At 48.4% G+C, this 14,545-nt stretch overlaps 1 protein-coding gene across 3 annotated transcripts in view; it reads right to left on the reverse strand.

Moving 5' to 3' along the window:
• The window catches only part of arfgef1 (ADP-ribosylation factor guanine nucleotide-exchange factor 1 (brefeldin A-inhibited)), a 35,119-nt gene that overhangs the window by 15,501 nt on the left and 5,073 nt on the right, over positions 1 to 14,545 (reverse strand). The window contains exons 1-10 of one of the 3 annotated variants that reach the window (XM_078095843.1): positions 12,572 to 12,698; positions 8,595 to 8,625; positions 6,157 to 6,313; positions 5,870 to 6,016; positions 5,550 to 5,729; positions 5,029 to 5,082; positions 2,680 to 3,037; positions 1,958 to 2,083; positions 1,527 to 1,771; positions 1,048 to 1,181 (exon numbers count right to left, since the gene is read on the reverse strand). In XM_078095843.1, the coding sequence (XP_077951969.1) occupies positions 1,048 to 1,181; positions 1,527 to 1,771; positions 1,958 to 2,083; positions 2,680 to 3,037; positions 5,029 to 5,082; positions 5,550 to 5,729; positions 5,870 to 6,016; positions 6,157 to 6,313; positions 8,595 to 8,625; positions 12,572 to 12,683 (1,544 nt within the window). In that variant the 5' untranslated portion in view covers positions 12,684 to 12,698. Of the gene's footprint in view, positions 1 to 1,047; positions 1,182 to 1,526; positions 1,772 to 1,957; positions 2,084 to 2,679; positions 3,038 to 5,028; positions 5,083 to 5,549; positions 5,730 to 5,869; positions 6,017 to 6,156; positions 6,314 to 8,594; positions 8,626 to 12,571; positions 12,699 to 14,545 lie in introns of those variants that run through there. The other 2 variants (XM_078095842.1, XM_078095844.1) reach the window with 2 other exon arrangements.

Genomic DNA, 14,545 nt, shown 5'->3' on the forward strand with positions numbered 1-14,545 from the left:
TATTTACACTTGCTTGATTTTGAGCATATGGACAAATATTTAAAAAAATGACAACAGAGGATTTAGTATATTTTATATAATTATATATTTTCACCACAGGCCCATTTAGAGACCTGATGTGGGCCCTCTGATCCACCATGAAGATGCAAAGTACCTTCTGATAGCTACGGTAATTATAAAAATGCAGGTTTTTGGCCTGTGTTCTGTAGCGTAGGTCTGCGTGTGAGGGAGTGAAGCATCGGGCTCTGCAGCCTTGTTAGAAGAGTAAAAGGTTCCTGTCTGGCAGCGACACGGCGCATCAGTGCCAAGGAAATTGACGTGGCCTTCACCCCACACACACACACACACACACACACACACACACACACACACACACACACACACACACACACACACACACACACACACACACACACACACACACACACACACACACACACACACACACACACACACACACACACACACACACTAATTTCCAGCACATTCATTTTCCAACGCTATTGAAGATTTGAAAAGATTAGATAACTAAAAAGTAAACAAATTATGCCCCTGTGAATTAGGGAATTAGCTATCTGGACCAGCCAATCGGATGCCTCTATTTTGACCGACCAGAGCGTGGTCCGAAGTAATATTGAACAATGAAAGGTTTTTTTGCCCCTTTCTGGTGCTTTGAAAAGGGGAAACCGTTCAAGAGGGGATTCGTGAAACCAGGAAGTGAGTCAGAAACATCCGAGTGAAGAATCATTGTCATTTGTCAAAACACCAACAGTAATCAAAGCTCATTTTAAACCACGACTCACTGAACAGGGGCTCGACTAACTGGTCAACATAACCCTGATTTCAAAACACCGTGGCCATTTTCAAACATGACACTTCAGCTACTCGTTTATTCAGAAGCAAAAGCTTGAAAATGTCTAAAAGGACAAAGGACAAGTCAGACTGCCGCCTGCTTCAATAACATCTTGTTAGAATTATTCCAGCTCTCACCAGCTTCCAGCTTTTTTTGAGTGCAACTTAATTGCTGCACATGAAGTGACTCCTTACTTGGGATCAGGTGGTCCATCCGACAGAGGTTTCATCGACAGCTTGCAGAGCGAGCGGAAGACAAGAAAGGCATCTTTCTGGAGGATGTGGGAGAACTTTGCGCCTGGCGGCTGTCCCGGGGCGGCGCCCGACTCCTGCAGAGAAACACAAACGGGGAAATAAGTGTGGAAGCCTACGAAGCATGGGAATAAAAAAAAAAAACTTTTAGATTTGTTGAATGTTGATTTACTGAGGCGGGATTTTTTTTATACGGCTTAAAGAAACAAGAAATTGAGACTATTACATTTGAAATATATTCTGCTTAATAAAATAAACTGAATTTAGTAGTCTTCACAGTGCAAGCGTTTTATTTGACACAAAAGATATCCAGATGGGCCAAAATGTTACATCATAAACTAACTTATTGAACTGCCAATAATCACAATGTATTAAAACATCGCCCGATGTGTCATTTTTCCTGAATGGCTTCCGTCCTTCACCTGGGTGTCGGTGGACGACAGGGACAGCCGGTCATCGGGCAGCGAGGGGGTGAAGCTGGCGGAAATGGGCGTGCCGGGGATGCCGTTGGCGTGGACGTGCTCGCTGTCGCTACCCAGGGTGCCCTCGTCCTCCAGGGAGCTCTGGGGTCCGTCCATCGCCGCCTCAGCCGGGTCCGACTCTGCCGGGTCGCCCTCGCCGCACTCCTTTGTGTCGGAGCAGAGGTTCGCGGGGTCCAGGCAGTGTCCTGTGGCGACGACAAAAGCAGCGATGAGTCAGACAGGTGGGGGGTTGGGAGGGTAAAAGTGTGTTTCAAAACCATGTAAGGTAAATCCCTGCTTATGTCTGTGTGCTTTTATTGTATCCAATAGGTTTCATTTTTATATTTCATATATATGTATAAATGTTTTAATGCATGCAAAATGCATCTCACCTCCTGCGACGGTATTGACCACATCCTGCAAAATACTCTGAACGATCTCCTGGGCTTTTTCTTCGTAGTTGGGCGTCCCCCCTTCCTCCTCGTCACCTGCTTCTGGGTGCTGCTGACCTGTTGCATCTGAAAAGCACACACAGGTGCAGACTGTTTAATAAAAAGGTTCAACTCATCCCTTCCGCCATGAGCCTAGTGCATCCTAAGCCAGCGCCCATGAAGCTACGATGTTGACAGGCGATTTTTAATCCCTGCTCCTCACATTCTACACCAGCGCTCTTGGTGAGTGAATGAGCCATTGTGGCTCTGAATGTGGTATCAAATGTCGGCGAAAAGTAAACACTGCTTCCTGAAGCTTTCTTTTATTCTAATGAAACCGCACAGAATGTCAACATTGAAGCGTTTCAATTTGATCACATTCAGCTTGGTCAGTGTAACACAAGAGCTTTTTTAACCAGCCCAGAATGTAGACGAAGCTCAAGAAACATGGAATATTTCATATTAATATTTAAGTGTGAGTATGGAACACTTTAAAGCATATTGTGTTTGCATATTTTTTGCTTGTTAAAACTAAATATTATAATGAGGTGGTGAGTCAATGCCAAATTGCAAAGTAACGATCATTATAGTGCTTTTGTCTTTTATGAGAGATAAAAAGGAGAAGAAATAAAGGGCCGTGCTGACACAGTTTATATAATATATGGCATGAATGAAAGTCTTACTTTGTGCTGCTGCAGTGGCCTGATCCGCCTCAGTCTGCTCGCTCTCCGCCGCGCAGAAATCAGAACCGTTCTCTGCTTCCGGGCTCTCGTAGGCGGGGCCCCGCTCCCGCTCCTCCGCCTCTCCGTCCCCCTCCCTCGGCTCCTCCCGCCCAGCAGACGCAGACCTGCTGCCGCCCTCCGGGGCGGGTGTCGAGGGGGTGGGCGGGGTAGTGGCGCTCGGGGTCGGAGGGGTGACGGCCCCGTCGGCCTCCCGGGACGGACTCTTGGCCTGCGGGTGGCCGTGGGCCTCCAGCTGGGGGGAGTCCGGCTCGGTCTGCTGCCGGTGCCGCTCTCGCTCCAGCTGCTTCGCTTCCTGGAGCTGGGGGGGAGGGAGCGGATGGACACACACACACACACACACACACACACACAAAATAATAAAGCAAAACACACGTAGACAAACGATACACGCAAAAAGACAACAGCAGCATTCATAGAATAGGCACATGCAACACACACACACACACACACACACACACACACACACACACACACACACACATAAACACGAGAAAAAGAGAGGTTAAGATTATGTCCACAAACTGACAACTACAAATACAAGTGTAGATTCCCAGAGTGCTCACTGAACCCGAAGCCACGGGCCCAGATGTCACACCAGAGAGTAGGGACAACTGCTCTTTTACAACATGTACAGTGTGTGTGAGCATAAATCAGACGTGTGTTCTTTGAGATGTGTATGGAAACGCACTCACTGAGAAGGAGTAAGACATGCTACTGAAACAGCGATGAGACAAAACTTTGTGGAGTCGATTGCATGCTGGCTCGGTGTGAACTGGGGGCATTTCGAGCGGCTGGTGGCAGAAGGTGTTTCGGATGGAAAATGGCTCATTCAGCCACGTCACGGCTGATGCGTCACGGCCCCACATGCACCGCCGCCTCTGACACGGAGTGCTGGAAAGTATTGTTGGGCTTTAGCTCGGCAGGTCATGAGCTAAAAGTGGGTCACATGATACTTGCACACAGTTGTGGCAAGAAAATGAGGCCGGGTGTTGTGCTGTTCCAGATATTAGATGGCATCATGGCAGGAGTAAAGTGTTGGTATCTCTACTGTGTGTGTGGGGAGTACTTGAATGCACAGTTCAACACCGATACAAGTTCCAAAAAAATAAAATAAAAAAAAAAGAGCATACAATTGGCCAAGCTAAATCAAAAACAGCCCATGGTGCATTTTCAAGGTGCTTCCGTAGAATTGTTGGGTGTGAATGTCAAAAAAAAAGACAACTTATAGACTTGAGTGACTCGAGTAGGAAAAAGCGCAGGGACTTAACAGATGGATGGCTTACAGACGGAAAGATAAACGGCGTGACACATTCACAAAACGGGGAGTGATAGATGACGATCCTTCTATCTGCCACTTCTATCTTTCCTATGAATAAATGTAATAAACTGTATGAATGGGTGTCACTATTCTGCCTCATCTCCCTCTCTAGCCACAAGTCACAATTATACAACCTGCTTAATGCAGAAAGTTTGGTTTCTTAAACAATACGTGAAAACCACAAAACTGCAAACTACTTTTTATTAATTAGTATGTTTTTCACGACCACACTTCCAGAAGCGGTCCGGTGCCAATTTAAGAAAGGAGCCTGTTGCTATTGTCACAAACGTAAAGCAACTCAGTCCAATGACACACGTTGTGGGTGAAACAATTAGTATTGTACATGAGAAACGCTAACGAGGCCAGACAACGCACCTAAGTCGGGGGGGGGGGCAGGCGAGGCGGCGCAAACACACTAAGCTCATTATTTAAATGCCACCTCAGGTCGGACGGTGAAGGCCGAGTCTGTGCGAGACAAACGCCGCGTGCAGTAACACAACAATAAGCCTGTGCCTTGTCTCTACAGCCCTCGTCTGCTTCTTTACTTTTCCCTGTTTGCCTCTGACACGATGTGTCCGGCTCGGTGTTCTAAAAAGAACCGCATTTAGCTTCTTCTTTTTTAACAGAGCAACATGTGACCGCGCTCGGGTGGCAGTGGGAGCTGAAATGCAAATCGGTGAGGGGAAGCGTGATGATTCGTGGAGTCCACACGGAAACAAAAAGAAGCCACGGCACACATACTGGTGGAGGAAGTACACGGCATACCTGCTCCTGTGCAGCGTCGGAGCGAAAAAGCAAGAGATGAGCGCACGAATGGATGAGGAGGGGGGGAAGGGTGGGGGACGTGGGACGGAGGAGAAGGGGGGGGAAGGGAGGGGGGGGGGGGGGGGGGGAAAGCGCAAACACAGACACGCAGAGAGGACTTTGAGAGTTCTGATCGGGCAAGTCACGGGCAGTCCTGCGCGCTTTACCTGGCGGTCACGCTTTCTGGAGGCCAGAGACCAAGATAGCTTGTGATTTGTAAGCTATGTGTCCAAAAGGAAGGGTGGGAGGCCGGTGAGGAGGGAGAGTGGGGGGGGGGGGGGTGTCATTCAAAAAGAAAAAGATGACATTAGAGCAAGCTTTTTTTTTTTTTTTAAGGCAACACCTGAAATTGTCTTTTCAGGACACAAAGCAAACAGTAGACTTTCACGAAATCAGGTGGTTTGACTTCCCACAGAATATAATGTGATTCATTATATTATCCTCTCTTATAATCATTCATCCGCAATGAACCCCTGCCAGCTTGACATACTTTCTAATTTGCCTCAGCATCTTTAAACCGCAACTAGCATCTACTTCATTGAAGAATGTGTTTCATCCCCAAGAGAGAAGAAAAAAAAAATGGCTCAAGGGAGGAGTTGCCCTCTCGCTCGCTCGCTCGATCGTGTGTTTTTCTACATAAAACTGCGTTTTGTGTCGCCAGTGAATCTCTGCAGACGGTCTCACATACAGCTTGATTCTCCATGCGAGCGAAGATGACGTTGAGCATCTGCGTGAGCGTGGCCTTGGCCGTGGTCTGGTTGATGAGGTTCTTGCTGGCCAGGTAGATGTTGTAACACGTGCGCACGGCCTGCAGCACGGTGCCCTCGTGGATTTCTATGTGCTGGGAGGTCACCGCCGTCAGCAGGGCCTGGGAGGACAGGAGGGAACGAGGACGGCGTCAAAGTGGCAGAAAATCAATAGAAGAAAAAAAAAAAAACAGGGGCCGAATATATTTGGAATTTTTCCAATGGGCAAAATGCGACGTGGAACCAAAGCGCCCTGCGGCACCTTAATGATCTGCAGCTGCACGCCCTCGTCCGTCTGCGGCCCTTGGAAGCAGGCGCAGATGGTCTCGATGATCCGGTCGATGAGCTTCTTGCCCGGGGCCGTGTTGTCCGGGGCGCTGCCCGTCAGGTGGCCGTACGCGATCAGCTTCTGCGAGGCAGAAAACGCAAACACCATCTTACCATTTTTTTTACAGACATTTTTTTTGTGCCTCTCGACGTGGTTTGAGATCTTAAGGGGGGGGGGGGGGGGGGACATTTAGAGTGGTCCAATGTGTCCCCGCCACTGACCTGCAGGCAGTCGAGCGAGGTGATGACGATGCGGGGACATTTGGACTGACATGCCAGCTCAAACGGCAGGAAGTACTTGTCGGCTTCGATGAAGTTGGTCTTCGACTTGATTGGTGGCAAGGTGCTGGAGCCCGATTTGCCTGCTGCGCTCGGCGGACTAGAACGCAGAAAAACAACAGGTGAGGTGAACACTGAGATCATGCAGTCCGGTCTATCAGGCAAAGATCGGCGTGTTTCAACGACCTTCTTGTATGATTTCCGGCATTCTGTTTCTCTGGGAAAATGCAGTACGAATAATCGACACTACACCAAATTCAATGTAGTGCCCGACCCCTCTGTCCCTCATGGGGGGGGGGGGGGGGGGGGGTGCCAGACGTTTATTATTCACCCTGACGTAGGACCAGCATCTCCTGGTCCTACGTCAAAGAATACAGCAAGCTTTTTGTTGTGAGTATTTTTCAAAACCAGAGACATAAGATGTGGACGGACGGTCTCGGCAGCCATGTGTCTACATCAACAAGCGCTGCCACCACACCCAGACCGCACTAGCCGGGGCAAGAGAAGAACAGAGAACGGCAGGGAGGGAGATAGAGAAGGAGTGGGTGCATTGTTTATGTCTTGGCAGTGCAAAAATAATGACTTCAGCGCTTTCTGGAGGGACGACCTCACCCAGCTTAGCAGGGCGCAATCACGGAGGGAGACGGAAGAAGAAAGGAGGGATGGAGAGCAAAGGAGGGGGGGAGAGAGAAGGAAAAAAAGTGAAAACAAAAAAGAGGAAACGGCAATTGTGTAGCACAAATTAAAAGGGAATTACAGCGAGATCAAGAGAGAGGAGAGCAGAGTAAAGCCAGGGGGACAAAAACAATATTAGAGGAGCTTTCTGAAAACAGAACAGGAAACAGGCACCGGGTAGCCGCCATTACAGAGAAATAAACAGACGTTGAGAAAAAATGCGGGCTGCTTCGTTTGAAGACGGATTTATATACGAGAGTAAATAAATGGATCAATAACGCGCATGTGATTAGACGCCGTTCAGTCATTTGTCGACAGCAATATTCGCAGGCATCTTAAACAAGGTTTAGCTCGTCTGTTCAGATCTTGATAATGAGAAAAGCAGGACCCTGTCTGCACGCATGGTGCCCTTCCTCTCCCACTCTGCGTGCTTTTTCAACGGTAGTTGAAGTTTGCTCACTGTTTTTTTTATTTTTTTTATAATTTGACATTTTGGGCTGCGTATGTGTTTGCTTCTCTTCCCAAGAGTAAGCGGAGAAGATCAATTACCAGCTGGAGTCTTTGCTGGTTGCCTGGCAACCTCGCAGTGACAATAAGACTCAAGGAAATAATAAATAATGTGTCCAATGTACGCATGCATTAAATAAACATAAAACTCTAATTGCAGAACTTTAAAAAGCTTTAAACAAGCGTTTAAAATAAACTATTGACAACTACGGAATTATTGATAATCTCATTTGACTGACAAAAGTGATTTCCCCACATACGTCTTTTACTATTTTTTGTTTCCATATCTTTAAGGGGGTGATACAGTTCCGTTACTGTTTATTTTGAATGCACATAATTATATTTCTGTATTCTTCTAGACTGACATCAAATCTAAAGATGTCCTTGTTAAATCTGCTCTCCTTTGCGACTGTTACAGAATCAAAACCCCACGGAATACAGCAAGTGTACACCCAAAAAAAATAGTACCACCAAGAGAATAAGGCGTCTACAGGACATGGAAGAAGAAGCGCCTGAGATGGAGCCGAGGACAGCGGTGATTGTGCGAGTTGGGTGTGTCCTCCGCGTCTATCCGTCTCTGATCAGGCAGCTCTGACCTTAAGGGTAAAATTCAGATGAAGTATGTCGCCGCCTGGCAATGCTAATTTGGAGTGAATGGAAAGGCTGAAGACACCGAACGAGTGGTAACTATGGAGGGAGGGAGGGGGAAGAGGAGAGGTGGCCATCATGCTACGTTGCATTCAAAGCCCGTGTTGTTTGGCAGCACACAGGCAAGGCCACCAAACGTTCTCTCTCTCTCACACACACACACACACACACACACACACACACACACACACACACACACACACACACACACACACACACACACACACACACACACACACACACACACACACACACACACACAAGCAGCATTAGGCAGGAGTGGGTGAAGAAAAAACATTAATGAGAAGACAAGGGGCTGCTGGGAAAAGGACAGGCAGAGAGACGCAAACAAAAACACATTAGAGGCGTGCGCGCACACGCACACACACACAGTTCTAATCCCTGTTACTAGTCTGAACACGGGAGAACGCACACAGAGGCTTGCGGTTGAGCTTTGCATTTCACAGTGACTGAACAAGCAGAAAGAGAGACAAAGACAATTAAAAGACCCTCAATGCCGGATTGTGGGATGTAATTCATCAAATGCTTACCTTAATTTTTCTGATTCCTCTTTGATTTCCTCTAAAAGAGTAAAAAAAAAAGAAGAAAGATGTTAAATTGGTTGGTTGGAATTCTGCAGTTCATTTTGGCTTATGACACCACTGGGGATACAGCACATATGAGGCATAAGACTTTCAGGGACTCGGGTCATGTTTTCCAGAGCCTGTAGCTCTGAAACTGTAGCATTGCATGTGTGTGTGTGTGCGTCTGTCAGTCAGTGTTCCCCTCCCAGAGGATTCAGGCTTCACGCGGTGCTGACACTTATAGTACGTTTAACTACACATATCTGACATGTTCTCTCTCTCTCTCACACACACACACACACACACACACACACACACACACACACACACACACACACACACACACACACACACACACACACACACACACACACACACACACACACACACACACACACGTTCAACAATTCAGGAAGAAAAATGAGGGCAGTTTGTGTTGCCGTTTGAGTTGCATCCCGTCGCCATGGTGACGGTCGACGCCGTGCAGAAATGGAGCCGTGTTAATGTGTCGCTTCGGCCGCAGCCGGGCCCCAAAACGGTAATAATGATTCCCCCCCCTGCGCTGCGTCTGTGAGCCGGGCCAACGTTTGTGTTTATTTCACAGATCTACAGGCACGAAAGCGCTTGCAGGAACTCGCTGAGCACTGGCACAGAAGAGCCCAAAACACAGGGGGGGGGCGCAAGTGAGACAGAGGGACAGAAATAGAGCACAATGGAGGCCGATTGGTAGTAGACGTTAAAAGGAAGCTTTTTAAAACACAGCGCCAATCAGCCTCACTGAATCCCGCCAGTCTGTGTGTTGGGGAAAAAAAAAAAAAAAAAAGCAAAGCAACGACAGCCCAATTATTTCACTGCTGGAAGGGCAACAGTCCTTTCAAAGAAATCCACTCGACGAGAATATTTAGCACTTAACACTCGGCGGAATTCAATTTCGGCTGGTTTAAAAACACGGTTTACTGCACTGAGGCAGCGTGATGTGGAGTCACACACATCCGCTAGACACCCGCAGCCCCCGTGGATCCAAATACAACCGCAAACACCCTCCCTAGTGAACTCATCTTTTCATGAGAGTGAGGTGGGGAGCCTTGACCCAAGTCTCATCCTGTCTTTCAGTTTGTGCGTGTGTGGTTGCGTGTGTGAGTGCGCGTGCATAAACCTTGTACTGCTTTTCATTATTTTTGTCCCGGAGGGCAAGAAAAGATTCTTAAATTGCTCTTTTTCATCCCACGTATAGCGCAAATCAGAATAGTCACTGATTCCGTTTCTGTGGATCAATTTGAATTGAATGCCTGATTCAATACTGATTATTATGACCATGAATGCTGCATTATGACAGTCATGAATATTCATGAAACCATCTACTTGCTGCGTGTGTTCCCTTTATACTTTGGCACAGTTTAAAAAACAACAACAATTTAGAGCGAATAATCAGCCCCGCCTGACCTCTCATCTCTACCAGCGGCGACCCTTTCATCACTGGCGTGCCCAGACAAAAGGACGACATCACAGGGCCGGACCCGGGAGAGAGCTCGAGCAATATACAGCGGAGGAAAACGCTGTGTTCCCCTGTTCGCTCTCCCGTTAATGAGGTAGAAGTTGCAGCAGCACTCCAGAGGTCTCCTCACCGCGACGCGCGAGATTACAAATGTGCACGGACCCCCCCGGGCTGCTCCGCTTTTAATATCAGCTTTGCAAACGTTTTCCAAAGCTTAGAGGTCATCAGGTTTCATGTAAACACACGCACGCACGCACGCACGCACGCACGCACGCACGCACGCACGCACGCACGCACGCACGCACGCACGCACGCACGCACGCACGCACGCACACACACACACACACACACACACACACACACACACACACACACACACACACACACACACACACACACACACACACACACACACACACACACACACACACACACACACACACACACACACACACACACACACACACACACACACACACACACACACACACACTAAACAAGAAGACAGACAGGAACGGCAGGTGAGCACACGAGCAGGCACTTTGATTGGAGGCGGGCATTGTAATATTGTTCGTGTCAGTAACCATCAGATAATTAGCGCGGTGTGTCGGGGTGTTGATGGGGAATTGTCGCCAGAGGACTTGAGCGGTGAAACCATGGCAACGGCGGGCGTGTTGAGGATTGAGTGAGAACAGATATGCAGGGTGATATGCAGGCATTTGCGGCCCCGTTCTGCGGGCCGCAAATATACAGCTGCGGAACCGCAGCCGGTCCGCCAGCCACCGGTTTGAAAACAACCAAAACAAACACACGTGCAGTCGGAGTGTGGACACATAAATACATTAAAGTCATTATAGTCTAATCAGGTGACAAAAAATACATTAAAATGGCACTTTGACTAAATACAAGCTAAAAGAATACTACAATAATGAATTACTGGTGGAAGAAAAGTTAAATCGAGTTGAGAAATTAGATTTCTGTTGTATTACTGCGAGCTGCTTAAAAACAAAGTCAGGCTGTCAGGCCAGAAATAGCAGCCATTTGTAACCCATTAACCCAACCCCATTCTCCGCCAGCTCTGCGGCAGTCATGTTAAATCCGGATGACCTTGAAGGGCCCGTGTGCTGTGTCCCGGGTTGGTTCGATGACCAAGCACAACAACGGCAGTCGTTTTCAGTGTTTTGGGCAAAACAGCGACGTGATTCGTGTGAAAATTAAGCCAAGTTCAACTCTTCCGCCCTCTTAAAAAAACTGACCCGGGGGCTTTATTAAAACAACAAGAGAGACTCTGAAGGTGTGAACCCGAAACTAAATGTCCATCAAATGGCACAAGAAGGTAAATCTCTCCACTTGACTCAAAGAAACTACGGAAACAAATAGATTTGTATTCTACGGTTTTCCTTCTTTGATCAAAACACCGAAGTATAGCCTTGATATTTGCTGTGTCATCCCATCTTTTCTGTGCTGAAGCATCAACCCCCCCCACCCGCTGATGTAACAGTGTTCATTCCAAACCACAGAGAGGAAGTTGCACTTATAAAAAGGTGCCTATTCTACCAACCACAGCCATCCTGTGAGCTCCATGAGAGCAGCCTGCTACGCCCTCACTCACCCCCATCAGCCCCGTTTCAAAGTACTTTTCCCTTACACCGACCGAGACACAGACAGCGGATGACAGCAAGGCATCGCATGGGTATTAATACCAGCACACGCGAAATTCCTGTCATTTGAGGCCTACAATTAACTCCTCTTTTTCGTCATCAAGAAAGGAGGGAGTCGGGAAGTGGAATGTGTAGAAAGGACGCCGCGGGCCTATTGCCTCTCGTATTTGAGCCGCGTGTTTCCACGGAGACGACTTAACCAGCGCAGCCCCGACCAGATCCTGTGCGACTTCCACACTGGTTTTGAGTCCCAAATACCCCGAGGTTGTCTGCCATTCAGAGCCCCACCCCCCCCTTCTAGAAAGCCTCTAAGCCGGGGATAAGGTCAGTCAAAACCTGGCTAATCACTCCTCCGCTCTGCTGCGGAGCGACGGCGCTGCACGCCTGGATAAAGCAGAGAACGCGCACAGGGAGATTGTTTTTCGAGGAATAGGTAAGCGCACAAAACAGACACGCACAAACGCAGTCGGGTATGGGCAGGGACTCGGGGCAGGGACACCTCGCCCCCCCCCTGCCCCCGACGGTGTGATTGCCCTTTGTCCTCTCCTGATGGGGAAATAAAACACTTACTGAATTTCAGACGAACACTCGGCCTCCCCGATACCGTGATACGTCGACTCAACACAGATATAAAAGCTGAGCCCCTCCCCCCTCCCCCAGTCAGCACAGTCTACGGGGTGAAGCTGCAACACGAGACGATACACTCAGGCAAATGGCAAGCGTCTGCTTCCGTGACTCATCACATCAAAGTCCAAAGTGCCTCCTCGAGGCAACGTGACAAAACCGACCCGCTCCACGTCTCTCGATGCTCCACAGAAGGTGCTGGCGGGTGGACTTCTTCTCCCTTCCTGGGCGCCACCCCGCCGCGGTGGCGTGACTGAGCATTCCTAAAGCCGGCATTGTAGAAAGATGTAATGCCTTCGGTTACGCGTGCTGCCTGTAAGGGATAACAAACACGAAGAAACTCAATCAGTGCTGAAGAACACGTTTGTGATACGGCCCGGCCGAAAAGGTGTCACACCGTCTCGCGGACCCACGGGGGCGCTGACGTGCACGGGAACGCACCGACCGAAGCAGCGTGGATGAACGCGCGGCCCGAATGGAAATGACTTCAAAATGTTTTCAGGAAGGAAATCTATTCAACTTCACGGATGCACACTGTTTAAGCCACAATGTCAACAAAACTTTTAGGTGTTTAAAATGAATGTTTCAAGTGCCTTGATTAATGAATGCCTTATACGAGAGCTTAGAGCCCGCCTCCATCTGGCGTGGATCCCCCTAGTTCGGGTCTAACCAGCTTACATTCAATCCGGCGGCCCGATTGCTCGCTCTCCTCAGTGGAACCCGGTGGTGTCCGTGTCCCCGGACACTGATAAAAAGGCCTGCAAGGCATGGTGTAAAAAGTTAAATCTCCATTAAGTGCCCAACCGCAACCCCGCAACCCCGCAACCCCGCAACCACACACACACACACACACACACACACACACACACACACACACACACACACACACACACACACACACACACACACACACACACACACACACACACACACGCGTTTGTAATTGAAACAAACCACATTTTGAGAACATCTCGCTAACAGGCCTCCACGCGTAGGTGTAGTTCCACCTCCCACCAAACCCAGATAAACACGGGGCAGCCGCGACCGCCGCGCAGAGCCTGAGAAAAATCACATCCCTGACATTTCCATTGTCCAGGCTGAAAGGAAAAGGTTGCACAGCAGTAATTACATTTGGAGGAGAAGAAGGAAACACTGTCAGAGGTTGTCAGGGATACCTAATCGCGTGTGTGCGTGCGTCCAGCCAACCCCCCCTCACCCGCACTTGCATAAGCCTGTGTTTAATCACCACGGCTGAATTAAGGCTTTTTAAAAAAAATTCTGTGCCGTACAATGACAAAACTCCACAAGGCCTTGATTGTTCAGCGGTTGGCTTTGTTGTCGGAATGAATTAATCTTTAAAATCACTCCACTGATACGTCAATTGGCACTTTTCTGCTAAAATGTTGTGAATTGCACCGTCTCCCCTCTCAAATGGGGATATTATCACTATGCTGAACGAGGTGGAGATAATAGCCAGTAAATCGATGAATGTGAGGACTGTAAACTGCTGCATCCTCCTCAGCTCATTTAGTCAAAGTGCCCTTTCTCATCCAAGCTAACCTTTAAAGTCCCCGCATGCTTAGCTGCAGGTTACGATGAAGAACGAACTCGGAGGGATTAAGTCATTTTCTGACACACTTGTGGAATCAGCATTTAGGTTCACGGGGGTTAATCGATGCTTGGGAGGCTGCGTTGCTTTGAGGCGCGCTGTCAACTTTTTTTTGTTGTGCTACTGCAGAGAGACAGTTAGTGTCCAGTTTGTGTGATTCTGTAAAAGGAAAAAATAAAGTATAAGCAGCATAAGTGAGCCCATGATAGCAATGGACGGGTTCCGTTTAGCTATTTAAACCGAAATGCAACAGAACCCACCTGGCTGTCGTGTTGCCCGTAGCTAGCTTAGAAGCTAACGCTAGGGAGGTTAGCCACGCTCGCTAACCCGGGACCTTATATGTGCTGTAATCACACCACTGTGCTCCTGCATTTACACTTCTGCTTTTGTAAGAACGGCCGAGTCGTCAGCAGCACCGACTTTGGAAATTCAAGTGACACTAGAAATTCTGACACTAATTGCAACAATAATTTTAAAAAACGCACCGTCGGCGTGGGTTACAACAAAGGAATTCCCACTGGGGAGAACC

Source organism: Gasterosteus aculeatus, chromosome 21 (assembly GCF_964276395.1).
Source record: "Gasterosteus aculeatus chromosome 21, fGasAcu3.hap1.1, whole genome shotgun sequence".
In the NCBI taxonomy this organism is placed as follows: Eukaryota; Metazoa; Chordata; class Actinopteri; order Perciformes; family Gasterosteidae; genus Gasterosteus; species Gasterosteus aculeatus.